This window comes from Saccostrea echinata, unplaced genomic scaffold (genome assembly GCF_033153115.1).
Source record: "Saccostrea echinata isolate AGI-Se365-2 ecotype Australia unplaced genomic scaffold, CSIRO_AGI_Sech_v1 ptg000054l, whole genome shotgun sequence".
Taxonomy (NCBI): domain Eukaryota; kingdom Metazoa; phylum Mollusca; class Bivalvia; order Ostreida; family Ostreidae; genus Saccostrea; species Saccostrea echinata.
Genome location: NW_026889803.1, coordinates 3,555,509 through 3,568,490, shown reverse-complemented (window position 1 = coordinate 3,568,490; position 12,982 = coordinate 3,555,509). Strand labels below are relative to the sequence as shown.

Genomic DNA, 12,982 nt, shown 5'->3' with positions numbered 1-12,982 from the left:
TTTAGAGTTTCTACTTTAATGCTGAACTATATGTTTTCTAAAATTATTTGCTCACATAAGCCTAAGACCAAAGGAGCCTTTTTTATTGAAGTTTGTACCATGTCTGTCGATTAACTTTTCACATTTTCCACTTTTTGAAAACCACAGGAAAATTTTAACAAATCTGCCATATATCATACTTTGGCAAAGGAATTTAGATTTGTTCAATTGAAGGGTTGCACCCCTTCCAAAGAGAGATAATAAGGAAATCATGGTCATAGTTTGAAGTCATCGTTTTCTTTTTCTACAGAACCCAAAATAGCCAGAAACAAGAAAGCATTAGGTTTAACAATAAAATGCTTTCTTTGGTTGTTAGTACGGGAATTAATGTCGCAGCTGTTGCAGAAAAAATACATTTTTAAAAAAAAAATTTCTGCAATAGCTGCGACATTAATTCCAGTACGAATAAACAAAGAAAGTCATTTTATTGTTTATATTTATATCTGAATAAAAAAAAACATTCAAAGTAAAATTAAACATGTTAAATATTGTATTATAGAAGTGTATGACATTGTATGTATAATTGATGGAACAGCCGTTGCTCAAGAAATCTATACAAGTGGCTTGCTTAATGTTGTTTACTCACAGATAAACGGCAATGGGTTTCTTAAAAAAATAAAGGAAATAATATTCAGTGGATGCAAATATTAATGTCTTAACGTCTTCTAGGACTTTTGACAGCTCCTATCCATACCGCGGTAGCAACGTTGTTCAATAATGATGTGAAAAAAAAAATGATTACCTTTTACCGACTGAACATCACCTTTATTCTAAGACTGATGTATAAGTTAATATCAAACTGACATTTTCCATTCTCATTTAAAAAGAAATAAATAAATGCACGGCATTGATACTAGTAACCAAAACAAATTATTTTCACAAATCATGTAGATGTATTTTCATTAATTGATAAAAATTTGGCACTTTGCAAAAAACAAAACAAAACAAACAAACAAAAAACAAACAAACAAACAAAAAAACAAAACAAAACAAACTTTTGCCAACTTTTAAAATTTTGAACTTCACTAATATATCTTTAAAAAGTCTAACCAAGCTAAAAAACCTAATTATATGTACACTGTAACTTTGTGTGAATTGGACTGAATTTATAAATCTCATCACAATGTTACAATTGTATACAGAGATTTACATAGAAAAAAAACAATAGTAAAAAAAATTAGAAAATCTCTTAGCATGAATGGAGATTGACAAAAATCACAGTAATAGATATTCATTACGATAACGGTGAGCATGTTTGACGAAATATCACATTTATAGGTATTCACTCTACGTTAGGGAGAACGTTTCAATAAAATTTTTATAAAGGTTTGCTCGTTTGAATTCATTATTTCTCTATACGTAATAGTATTTCTAAATTGTTCTTGCTTTACTTTTAAAGGTTGTTTTCTTTCATCCATTAGAGCTGTGCAAATTAATTTTTTGTATAGATTCCTTGGGAATGTGGAAAATACTGAGAGTGGAACGGCTGTAAAACATCATATTTTACCAGAGCATAAAATTCTTGTGGAGACTATACAGTAACTTTTCTAATGACCCTGTAAAATAGTGTGAATAAAAACTGTCTTCTGAGTAGAGTATTAGAGCAATACTCCTGTCTGACATGATTTACAGTGTCAAATATCCTTTCCTCACTTCATAATTATATACGACTAAGGAACGTTTGTATCAATCCATTTCCTCTCCTTCATACCATACATGGCAGTAGATGCCGGAGCGTGCTGTCCATCTCTCCCACGGACAAGCGCCTCTTTGACCTTGCGATAAGCTTTTTTCTTCTTGGCCTCGATTTCACGAATAATCTGCATCATTTTCCGTCGAACATTAACAACGATGAAAACAGCTATGGCGGACACGGTGAAACCGATCATCAGCAGGAAGTAGAATAAAATCTGATGCCACGTGTAGCAAAAGATATTGGATACAACACCTGTAGAGGTAAAGTAGTTTCTAAATTTAATTTTAGTTTAATTCTGAAATAATTTGGAAAATTGTTTCCTGTTTCACTATTAACCACAGGTGCTTGAGGACAGGACCCCCCCCCCCCCCCCCCCCCGATATAGACCTCCAGGCCTGTTCGACTTTTTTCTCATAAATTATATATTGATGACCCATCTGTGATATAATCTCTTTATCATCAATTCGGAAAATTGACTTAAACAAACATTTTATAAAGGTTACTACCCTACCCTATACATAAAAATTTATAATTGTTGGTATAAATTATATCACAAATATGTCATTGAAAGATAATTTATGAGAAAAAAAGTCGAAAAGGCCCGGAGGTCTATATCGGGGGGGGGGGGGGGGGTCCTGTCCTCAAGCACCTTTGCTAATAACAAAGGAGTAGTTACAATCAAGATAATCAATTTGATTTGTATTCATATTTGATTACTATATAATCTCTCATATAATGTGGATTAATTCTGCATTTTGATATAAGTTTCAAGACTGGACAACATGATACGTCTGTGTTGTGTTAAATTAAGAATTACATAATTTACACATATGTCATCTTACCTGGTATTCCAAAGCAGAAATCCTTCTTTTCGCACACATTGAAGTAGTATTGGGTCCATTTCATATCTAAAATGACACAAATGCTGTTTTATATCAAGTATAATTTAATTATGTGCAAATAAACTTAATCTTTTTCAGTTTTAATTATTTTTTTTATTCATTTATTTATCTGATATTCACTTACACTGAAAACTTGTGGGTGACATGCACAAGATATTTCCATATAAGTTAATATAATTTGAAGAAAGTGAATGCTGGAACCAGAGATCGTTACAGGTGCAGTCCCAGCTGATCTCCGACATATTAATGGAACTGAGAGAAGTCAAACCACTGAACAAGTCGAAGGAAACCTTGGTAAATTTGTTCCGTGAAAGGTTGATTGTCTGTACAGCGGTATTGGAGGAAAACATTCCACTGGTGAGATTGACAAGGTTTGCATTGTCCACTGTGATGGATACAACGGTGGTGAGGGGCGAGAAGAAATTGGTGGCCAAGTCCCCGGTGGTCAATTGGGCATTTTGAATTGTAAAACCTCCAATTGGATTTGGAACGTTGGCCAGTTTTTTGATCGTTAGACCAGCAAGACTTGATGCATCAGTTGAGGCGATGATCCCTCTGTCGATTTGAAGATAATCCAACTGCATTCCATTGAATACATTTGCTGGGATTCCGTTGTTTAGATTGCAGCCGGTTAGCCTTAATTCTTGAATGTATGTCATATCGGTAAACGAGTTTGTAGCAAGCCCAAGTGTTCCTCCTGTTGCGCAGAAAATCTCGAGAGAAGCTTTGTAGTTTGTATCAAACGTTGAAACATCATATGCACCAAATCCTGAGAAAACGCTTGAACTTACCAAATTACCATTGAAAAAAGTTATTTTCAGTCTTTGTGGATTTGGACTTGAAAAGGATCCTAGCGCCACTGGAAAGGTTGCATTTGTAAAGTCACAAGTGTACACACCTATTGGTTTTGTATATTCTTCGTAGGTACACCCAGTAGGATGTGTAGCTCCATAACACAGAGATTGAAGTGCCAAAAAACAAATTATTCTTAAAATCATTTTCCTTTCTGTCAAATTTTCTTAGCAAAGGAAGTCTTTCATTTAAAAGATGGGTTTCGAAGGCGATTTATTTTTTTTCACTGAGAATTCAATGACCGTGATCAATAAGGACCTCCCCTTTCGGTGTATATTTTAAAAGACCGAATTTAACATTCTTTCATAAATGTTTCTGATCATTATTTGCTTTTGAACTTAATATATAAAGTCATAAAAATAGTTGTTGACACAACAGATATTTGGCATGACAGAAGACTTAAACTACTTAGGGTGACTTCGATGTGACAAACTGCTCCCGGTCTTTCAAGAACATTTTAAATTGTAGTTTTATGTCATACGCATATATAAAATAATTGAAGAGTGTGAAATGAATTTAATAATGATCATTAAAAAGAACAGAATTGATCATTAATCAAGATAATTTAAAGCATATTTACCTCTTTTACTAACTGTGCTGGACAATGCGGACGATGAAGTTATAAAAAACTGTAATATTTATTTGCTTAAAACCTAGTGCATGCTTCAAATAAACTTACAAAAATTAAAAAAAAGCAGGATAAATGGCACTAAAAAAACTTATTATTTAAAAGTAAACAAAATAAGTATTTCGTTTGTTCACAAGGATACAATAATCGCCAAATTAAACATAACCCACATTGACACATCAAACCTAACTTATCGTGTATTTGATCATTTTCTTAATATGCCTTGATCTAATTCTTTATAAAAACACATAGCACGCAGGTATTATCTCATTGATGAACGGCGAATATTTAAACACCTGAATATAAGTATTGAAAGGTGAAGGTTCTAAGTCAAGTAACTATCGAAAGATGTGAGTCGAACGTTTAGCAATAGGGGAACTTTTTCAAGATAAATGACCATCATGTCTTTCTTACTACTTCTAATACTAGGACTTTCTATTGGAATAGTGTCGTCTGCAACTGCTCCCAGTGGATGTACCTATGATACATCCACGTCATCAATGGGACTCTATATATGTGATTTTGCCTCGATTACTCTTCCACTGGAATATGTGAATTTCAGCAACCCCGAACCTCAACGTTTGGTGATATATGACGTCACTGGAGACATTTCGGCATCACAACTCTTTAATGGTTTCAGCGCCTTCAACTATTCAGCTGTAAATGGAGACTACACAAATTATTTAGAAATTGGATGCAAAACAGGAGGGACGATACAAATATCCAGTACGACATTTACTGATCTGAACTTTATTAATGAATTAAAAATGGTTGGATGCAATTTCAACAATGGTCTTCCAAGCAGCGCGTTTTCTACATTTGTAGAATTAGATTCGTTGACAATAGAAGGCGGAGTAATAGCATCAACAGAGTCGGACACATTTTCTGGATTAAATATCACCAAGATGTCTGGGGTTCCCAATCCTCAAGGAAAGCTCACCATAAAAAACGCAAATGTGGGAACGAATTTCTCCTCTGGCTTCTTCGATCTTCTTCCAATGGTTAACGCCATTGACATCAGCGGTTGCGGGATCACGACCATCGATGCCAACACTTTTCTGTACAACAATAAAATTTCTTTACTGAATCTGGCGAATAGCAATTTTACAACTTTACCAAAGACATTTCTACAAAATATGACATCATTAGCGGAACTTGATATTTCTGGTATTATCTGGGATTGCTCTTGTGACAATCTCTGGTTTCTTGACCACTTTTCTGCGTACCGCATGCGAGTAAAAGGAAGCATTCTTTGTAGTGGCGGTCAAAGAGCAGCCCAGTATTTTGGCGAACAGTGTAGAAGCACAGACAACTGCAACAGTATACCAGGTAATGATCGAAATGGAAAGATCTCTTCTTTTTTTAATGTCGTTATAGTGTCTTTAATACCTTTGTTTTCCGTTTGATTTATAGGTATCGCCATAGGAATCGACTGTTTTGAATGGTATCAGATTATTTCATACGCTTTCACTTCTGTGTCTTTCGTGCTCGCCTGGATTGCCTTTGTGGTCGTCGTCATCTATCGCAGATCTATGTACAAGAATGAAAAGGAAATCGAAACTAGGAAAAGAGAGAAGGCCATCAGGGTCTTAGAGGCTCTGAAAAGAGGTGGTGGAGGGGGACAGAAGGCACCACCTAAAGCCAATATGACTTGGGCTGTCACGGATCAGTCAGAGAACACAGAAATCAAGAAGGCGCTTTAAATATTTATATTAATTTTGTGGATAATATTTTGAAATTATTTATTTACATATACAATAGAATTAAATAAAACTTCAGAAAAAAATGATGTTTCATGAAGAAAAAATCATTTTAATTGTTGTACAAGGAAAACAAGAACAAGTTTTGCCATATAAATCAATATGAAAATCTAATACATTTGTCTCATTGCTGTAATTATGTGATCTGTTGACAAAAGCTTTACATTTAATAGAAAAAGTTCAGTGACATGATATCCTGACAGAAGCTGCTGTTTTATCTCACAGTCACCTAGTCGCCATCCAATCATGTATGAGCTTTTTATGTTATGTAACATAAGATGAGGTCCATCGTCTCAGTCACGCAGCCGATCTCAGTCTCACTTATCAAAGGAATTGATAGAGGAAAAGTAAGACTGAGATCAGAAGTTAGCTCAACTAAGTTTCATGGCCCCAGGGCCAGGTCTCTCCTACTATGGGAGAGGATCGTTACATTTTGGCTGTGGTTTGCAACTATGTTGATAATCTGTAATAAACGTAAAAAAAACAACAACACGGATTTCAAATTATACTTACTAGAAACATAAAATGCTTGAAATACTTCGCACATCAGTACATAGATTGCATAACATCTAGTAAACCTTTGTTAAGGTACTAAGTAGACACTTTAAAGCACAAGGTACAGATGTGTGCCAGAAGTGAAGACAATTTTATTTTTTTTCTCTATATATTTCATTGAAAACAGCATTTTGTAAAATCACTGGAATGACGTTTCTTGACAGATTTTCCCACAAATTTTTTTGATAATCCAAGAAATTGTTTTATTTGATAAAAACAATACTTTTTATCTGATCAGCATTGGTATCAAAAAATTATCGTAATTTAAGTGCGTATCATATACGCACATTGAATTATATGGACAACATTAATCTTGAATTTCAGAACTGATGTAAATGATGAACCATTTTTTTTTTAAAAACTAAATTTGTAATAATCTTTATCCTCTCTTTTGGCACAGAACTGTACGTTCTAGGTTAAAAAATGACTTGGAAAACGTTTGAAATTCGGACGTTCGTGTGAGATGTAAAGAAGATGGACGAACAAGGCAAGCAAAATGCCTACAGTGCGACAAATAAGAAAGTGAAAATGAAATCTCCGTTATAACATACATGTAGTTTTCTTTGATATTTCATCTAGCATTATCATGTACATGTACTTAATGTAAAATCTCAACAATTCAAACAATTTCACAAAGATTGAAATGATTTCGTCTATTAAATAGCATAAACACATCAAAGAGGGAAAAATGAAAATTTCTTCATTCTATAACCTATTTTTTTCTATATCAGTCGGTCTTGGCTCCATTTTTTTGAAAATATATCCCCAACGTATGCATTCAAATATACATTTTTCCCCCCATTTTTCTGTTAACATGGAGAAAAGACCCACTAAATTTTAGAAATACACTTTTATGACACAACACTCGTACCTTACCGAGTAATAATTGGAAGTCCATTTAGTCAAGGGTCATATCACAAACATGATTTGAATGTCGGTACATGTATTAGTCGTGACTTGTGTAGCGTAATGGTTAACGTGTTAGTCTCTATATGAAAATAATACTTTTTAAAAAAGGATTTTTATTGCTTGGATTCGAATTCCAAGAATACCACATTTTAATTTTTTAGTCATATAATAATTCTGGCGAGAGAATTCCCACAGAAAAGTTTTGTTTGTCATTATTTCGTAAATTTCAATAAATTTACTCTAATTACGTAATTCACAAATTGGATATTTTTTAAAACCATTTTGAAGCTATGGGCATTTTACACACCTTGTTCGTCCATCCCCTTATTGGTGAATACACCAAAAGTATAATTCAAGTTGATAAAATGCGTTAACTCTGTGTATATGTAGTAATTTTAAACGAGTTTAATTGACATCACTTTTATTTTTATAAGTTCATATTTGTCATTTCGTTTTAGAAGCCTATAGCTGTATCTAAGCAAGGAATTTAAATCATACTTGAAATAACTGAAAAATCTTTATAACATCACTTCTGTTTGTTTCGGAATTATAACTGAAATGTTTGTAAATTTGTAATACACCTCTTGCAAAAAAGTTAGCATGCAAGGAATGCAATTATCTATTTGAAGCATTTTAGAGTAGTTTGTATTTAAGTTAGAAATACGTTACAAATTTTCTCATAAAAAAAAGTGACTTACTGATTATGATCCCCTACTGTCTGACATTATCTCAGATGTTGCCTCTCTATGAAAGTTCTTTTTTTCTTTTGGGTGATTTCTTATCATTATAAATGGACGTTTCAACCTCTAACCTCTAAAACTCTCTGTGCTCGACTTCATGGTGGTGATCCGCCATTTTGAGATTGTCTGATTGGTCTGGAAATAATAAATTTCCGGTTTTATTTGAAAATAACCACACATAACGTCTCTACTGTAGATACTTGTTTTTTTTTTATCACAGACAGAAGAAACTATCTGATATTTTGCAGATACGTTTTAATGCTTTCCTAACATTTGTCATTTTGTTAGAATCTTCAGCAGTATCTGGCTTTTTGTATTGCTGTCCTATACAGGGTGAGACTATTCTGTCACGTTTAAAAAGTCAAGAGTATCTTGAAGTTCAGGCTTTACTCAGTATCCAGACAGACAAGTTAGAAAGGAATACATCTGTCCAACTAAGTTCATCCTTTGGCTCCATCTACAACGCAGATCTTGTGCATGTATATATTTATATTTTAAACTTAAGTTTTGTTTTTTCATTTGCTTCTCATCTGAATTCATCTTGTTCATTGGTCTGAGTTGTCTCTCTTTAAGCAATAACCGTTAATTCCAAGAAGGAAGCAAACGGTCATAGACCGACGTTGGTAGAAGCAAATCATGTTCAGGACAACAGAAGAATATTTCGACGTTGGTTGAAGAATGTCATGTTCAAAAAGATGAAATGTATCCTATTAATCTAGTACGATAATTTCAGTACCAGATGTTTTATGATGTGTTGATTAAATTTAAAATTTTATGCATACACGTAGACGACAAGTGAAGATTCCTATAAGAGTCCTTCATACACTAATTTGATTTTTTTTTTCATTGAGAAAATGATATTGTATTGAGATATAATTAATGTGAATACTGAGTTTATCTATTTTATCTTCTGCGTGGGATACCATTTACTCCCATGAAAAAATGTTCGAAGAAAATGAAGTACTGGTGAACAGAAATTACTATTGATAAAATATGCTTAAATTGCGAAAAATATATTAAAAAGTTTATTAAAATCAATTTATTCTCGACGTAAAATATGCTAAAAATGTTTGAATTGATTATAAATTAAGAAATGCACTATAGAGCTAAGTTTATAATGGCTGATAATTCTAACGGCATTAAAACAATGTACGGTGTGTAGAGGGGTCCTGAAAAGTAAAGATATACTTTTTGTCAAAGGAATTTACACAATGAAGAGCATTTACTTTGACCTTTAATCAGGTGACATAATTTTTGGTCAAGGTCACTGTACTTTTTTACCTTAGGATAATTTATGGCGAAATCCACATTTTGGCCTTGGCTTCTGAGTTTGAATATTTTTCTTAAAGTCACTGCGCCTCAAATTTTGTTTATCTTGGAACAATCTAATGTTTGAAGCATGAATAAGAATGGGTAAATCGGAGGACGTAAAGGAATAGGAAAATGCTTAGGGGACAAAGAGGGACAGAGTTATTTTTACGGTTCACGTAATTGTTGCCTTAAGATGAAATGGAACTGAAATCGTGTAACTTGTAAAAGATGTCTGTATTAATAAAATTCCTACTTTATATCAGCTCTCATTTTTTTCGGATTAATTGGGGATCAGAGGCTGAAAGACTTCATAATTACTAATTCATTAATTTTTCTTAAAAAAATTATCTTTGTCTTTTTACTTTTTTCAGCCAATTATAATAAAAGGGAAATCAGTGACTAAAATTCCATTGTTTCATGATCACGAAACAGGTATAATTAAACTTGTTAATAACTATGAATATATTAATCATTTTTATTTAAGTGAAAGAATATGTGAGGCAAAATTAAATAATCTATGATTAACCTCAATATTTAATCAAAAGCTCCACAGCTCATAACTACCCTGAAAATTAAAGTCCATTTGATCGTTAATCTGTTTTTGGTTCGAAAAGGATTACCTGCTAGATGCAATAAGACGAGAATTGTTATTCGTGTTGGATTTTAAAAAATATATAACGACTGAAATTGGAAAGAACACAAGCAGAAGAGAACCATGTGAAACTCTAATTGAAGACTAACCATCGAACATGAGGAATTTTGTGTTTTTTGCATGTTCTCTGACTCTTTACTCTTGCCTGGTTAATGCTGCACAACCGACGGGATGCAGCTACAGCACTGAAACTGGATCACGTGGTCTGTACACCTGCGATTTTGCGGTAATGTCCCTGCCAGTAACCTACAGCGCCTTCACCAACCCAATACCCCAGCGTCTTAAGATAAGAAATATCAACGGCAACTTACCAGTGTCATCCCCAACCAAGTCCTTCAATGGATTCGGAAGCTATTCAACAGGCAGTCATGACTCGGACTTTACATCCTACCTGGAGCTCGAATGCTCCACCGGAAGTCCCTCGGGCCAAGCCATCATTTCAATGGGAACGTTTTCGCAGATGTCGTACCTTCAAGAGCTGCATATAAAAAACTGCAGGCTGACAAACGGTCTTCCGGAATATATATTTGCCGATTTCAAAAGTCTGAACATATTAACTATCGAGGGTGGTTCCATTGATGCAATAGCTGCAGATACTATGGCCGACTTCAACATCACTGTATCTACAACGCTAACCAAATCGAGAGGTATTCTGAACTTCACAAATGTCGCTATAGCAGGAGGATCGATTACCAGCGGATTTTTCTACCACCTGAAAACTGTAGACACCATTATTCTAGACAACAATGGTTTGACTACATTGGAAACCGCCATGTTTTCTCAGAATACCAGGCTCCAGCGACTCATTATCAGAAACAACCCTATCACGTCTTTCCCTAACAACATGTTTTCTGGTCTAGATTCTCTGTTGTACGTGGAACTGAGTGGGATGAGTCTGACATGTTCCTGTGAAAACGTCTGGTTCATCAAACACTTTCTTGACCACAACATCACTCTAGGGGATGGGGCCATTTGTTCAATGAGTACTAATGGTAAGGTTTTCAAAGTATGAAACGCATAGATGTATTTTTAGACAGGATGTATGTTTTCAATGTACCTTGTACCAGTAACCTTTCTGCATTATACGATATTGCTTCAAAAAAATGGAAAGAATTCTTTCTTCAGTAAAAAAGTTAGCTGTAATCATTGAAAAATTGTATTTCTACCTGCAGTAGTTAATGTTAGTGTCTGTTTTGCAAGAGATTGAAACTAATATAAAAGGCCTTTTATAAATTTTTTTTCAGCCAAGAATGCTGAGAAGTATTACTTTGAAAACTGTGTGACCTACGATATCTGCGATGGGATACCAGGTAACATACGTATTCACTCTATATGCTATCAAAGAAGTGTTAATCACCTGACAACAAAATATGTCTTCATTATTTATGTACAACTGATTTCAAATAATTTTCTGAACAATTATGTGTTTTTATAGGTCTCATCCTCGGAGACTCCTGTCACCACTGGTTCAGAATCCTCTTTGTCCTCCTGCTTATCATCGCTATAATCCTCACTATAATCGTCCTTATCCTCCTCATCCATACCCGGAAGAAGCTGATGTCAAAACACGACAAGCTCCGAGCCAAGCAGACGGAGAAATGGTCAAAGATACAACAGGTGCTTAACTCACAGGCGGTCACTAAGCAGAAGCCACCGGCAGCCACCCTACCACCAAAGGGTGTTGCAAGGTGACCACAACCGACAAGCGCTTTGGTGATGGTGATTGAGACATGACTCGATCAGTATCATTTTTTGTTTTACATACATTAACCGTTATAAACAGTTGAATTTCTTAATGTGCTTGTTGTGTTTGTATTGTTATTTTGTACATATTCGTATATGATTGTTGTTACTTATAGGAAGTACAAGCATTTGAATACATGTATGTCGAATTTATCAGGTTTGAATTTATATTGAAGGTTCGTTATTAAGAAATAAAATAAGGAGCAAACCTGAGGTCTTCAACAATCTATTTTTCTAATTATACAAGTTGAAAATTTTATTTTGTATTGATCATATTTATTTTTTGACAAAATTTCAAATGCAAGCACGTAGAATCGTTTTTGAAAGTGTACGTGTGTGTGGGGAAGGGCGAAAAAATATTTCACAAGTTACCTGAAAATTATTTCACAAGTTAAAAAAAAAAGAGATGGTCCACTCGAAAATCCTATTTCGGGGGAAAGGGGGGCCTGGGTTAGGTTCCAGATTTTTCACATTTTTTTAAATACTTAAGTATTGCATACCCATTGGACGATTTGACTATATTGCAACAAAAATTAGGGGGAGGGGGAGCTTTCAATTAAGATTAACAGCCCCCTCCCCCGATACTACGTGCGTGCATTGAACCGAGAACTTAAAATCATTTTAAGCTCATTAACTTTACTGCTAGCAAATACGACACAAATACTGTAAAGCTCGGTTATATCGAAGTCCTGAACACGGATTTACTTCGCTATATCCGCAATTTGTTAAGTCCGTATGACAAATTCGTAAAATCCTTACAGAAACTTTGGGTTATACATATTTTCCATCTTACGGCTACAGAATATGCTTATTTAAGTATCAAATACAAAAACCTAGTTGGAGAACTGAACTTTTTTGTATAATAAGATTTTAATTATAAATACTTACAACCAATAATATTTGTTAAATATTTTTAAATTTTAGGACCTAAAAAATCAGTCAGAAAAGAAGTTAATTTCATTATTTTTAACCTCTACGGGACACAAAATCAACTCGCTATTTGCATAAATTCACTATATCAGAATTCGTTATAACCACAATATTTTTAAATGGTTATTTATATTTTAATCCCCCCTAAGATAGAATCTTAAGCCGAAAAAAGTGAGGAAAAAATCGGGAATTCTTGCACTTTCAGTAGTGAAAATAGATTTCTGTCCAGTTTAACAATTAGTCGAAATGTCGTATAATGTCTGGT

General features: G+C 34.0%; 3 protein-coding genes across 3 annotated transcripts; 2 read left to right on the top strand and 1 right to left on the bottom strand.

Annotated features, from left to right (window-relative positions):
* Positions 1-1,709: 1,709 nt before the first annotated feature.
* On the bottom strand, positions 1,710-3,589 carry LOC133172296 (uncharacterized). The gene is made up of 3 exons (XM_061307157.1): positions 2,762-3,589; positions 2,578-2,643; positions 1,710-1,987 (listed from the first exon to the last, which is right to left on the bottom strand). Exons 1-3 carry the CDS (start codon positions 3,294-3,296, stop codon positions 1,710-1,712), a joined length of 879 nt encoding a protein of 292 aa, XP_061163141.1. The 5' UTR covers positions 3,297-3,589.
* Positions 3,590-4,467: 878 nt separating this feature from the next.
* LOC133171620 (uncharacterized) lies at positions 4,468-5,834 on the top strand. The gene is made up of 2 exons (XM_061306408.1): positions 4,468-5,446; positions 5,531-5,834. Exons 1-2 carry the CDS (start codon positions 4,510-4,512, stop codon positions 5,818-5,820), a joined length of 1,227 nt encoding a protein of 408 aa, XP_061162392.1. The 5' UTR covers positions 4,468-4,509; the 3' UTR covers positions 5,821-5,834.
* Positions 5,835-10,130: 4,296 nt separating this feature from the next.
* On the top strand, positions 10,131-11,746 carry LOC133171611 (uncharacterized). Its single transcript, XM_061306397.1, has 3 exons — positions 10,131-11,036; positions 11,289-11,354; positions 11,480-11,746. Exons 1-3 carry the CDS (start codon positions 10,142-10,144, stop codon positions 11,734-11,736), a joined length of 1,218 nt encoding a protein of 405 aa, XP_061162381.1. The 5' UTR covers positions 10,131-10,141; the 3' UTR covers positions 11,737-11,746.
* Positions 11,747-12,982: the final 1,236 nt, after the last annotated feature.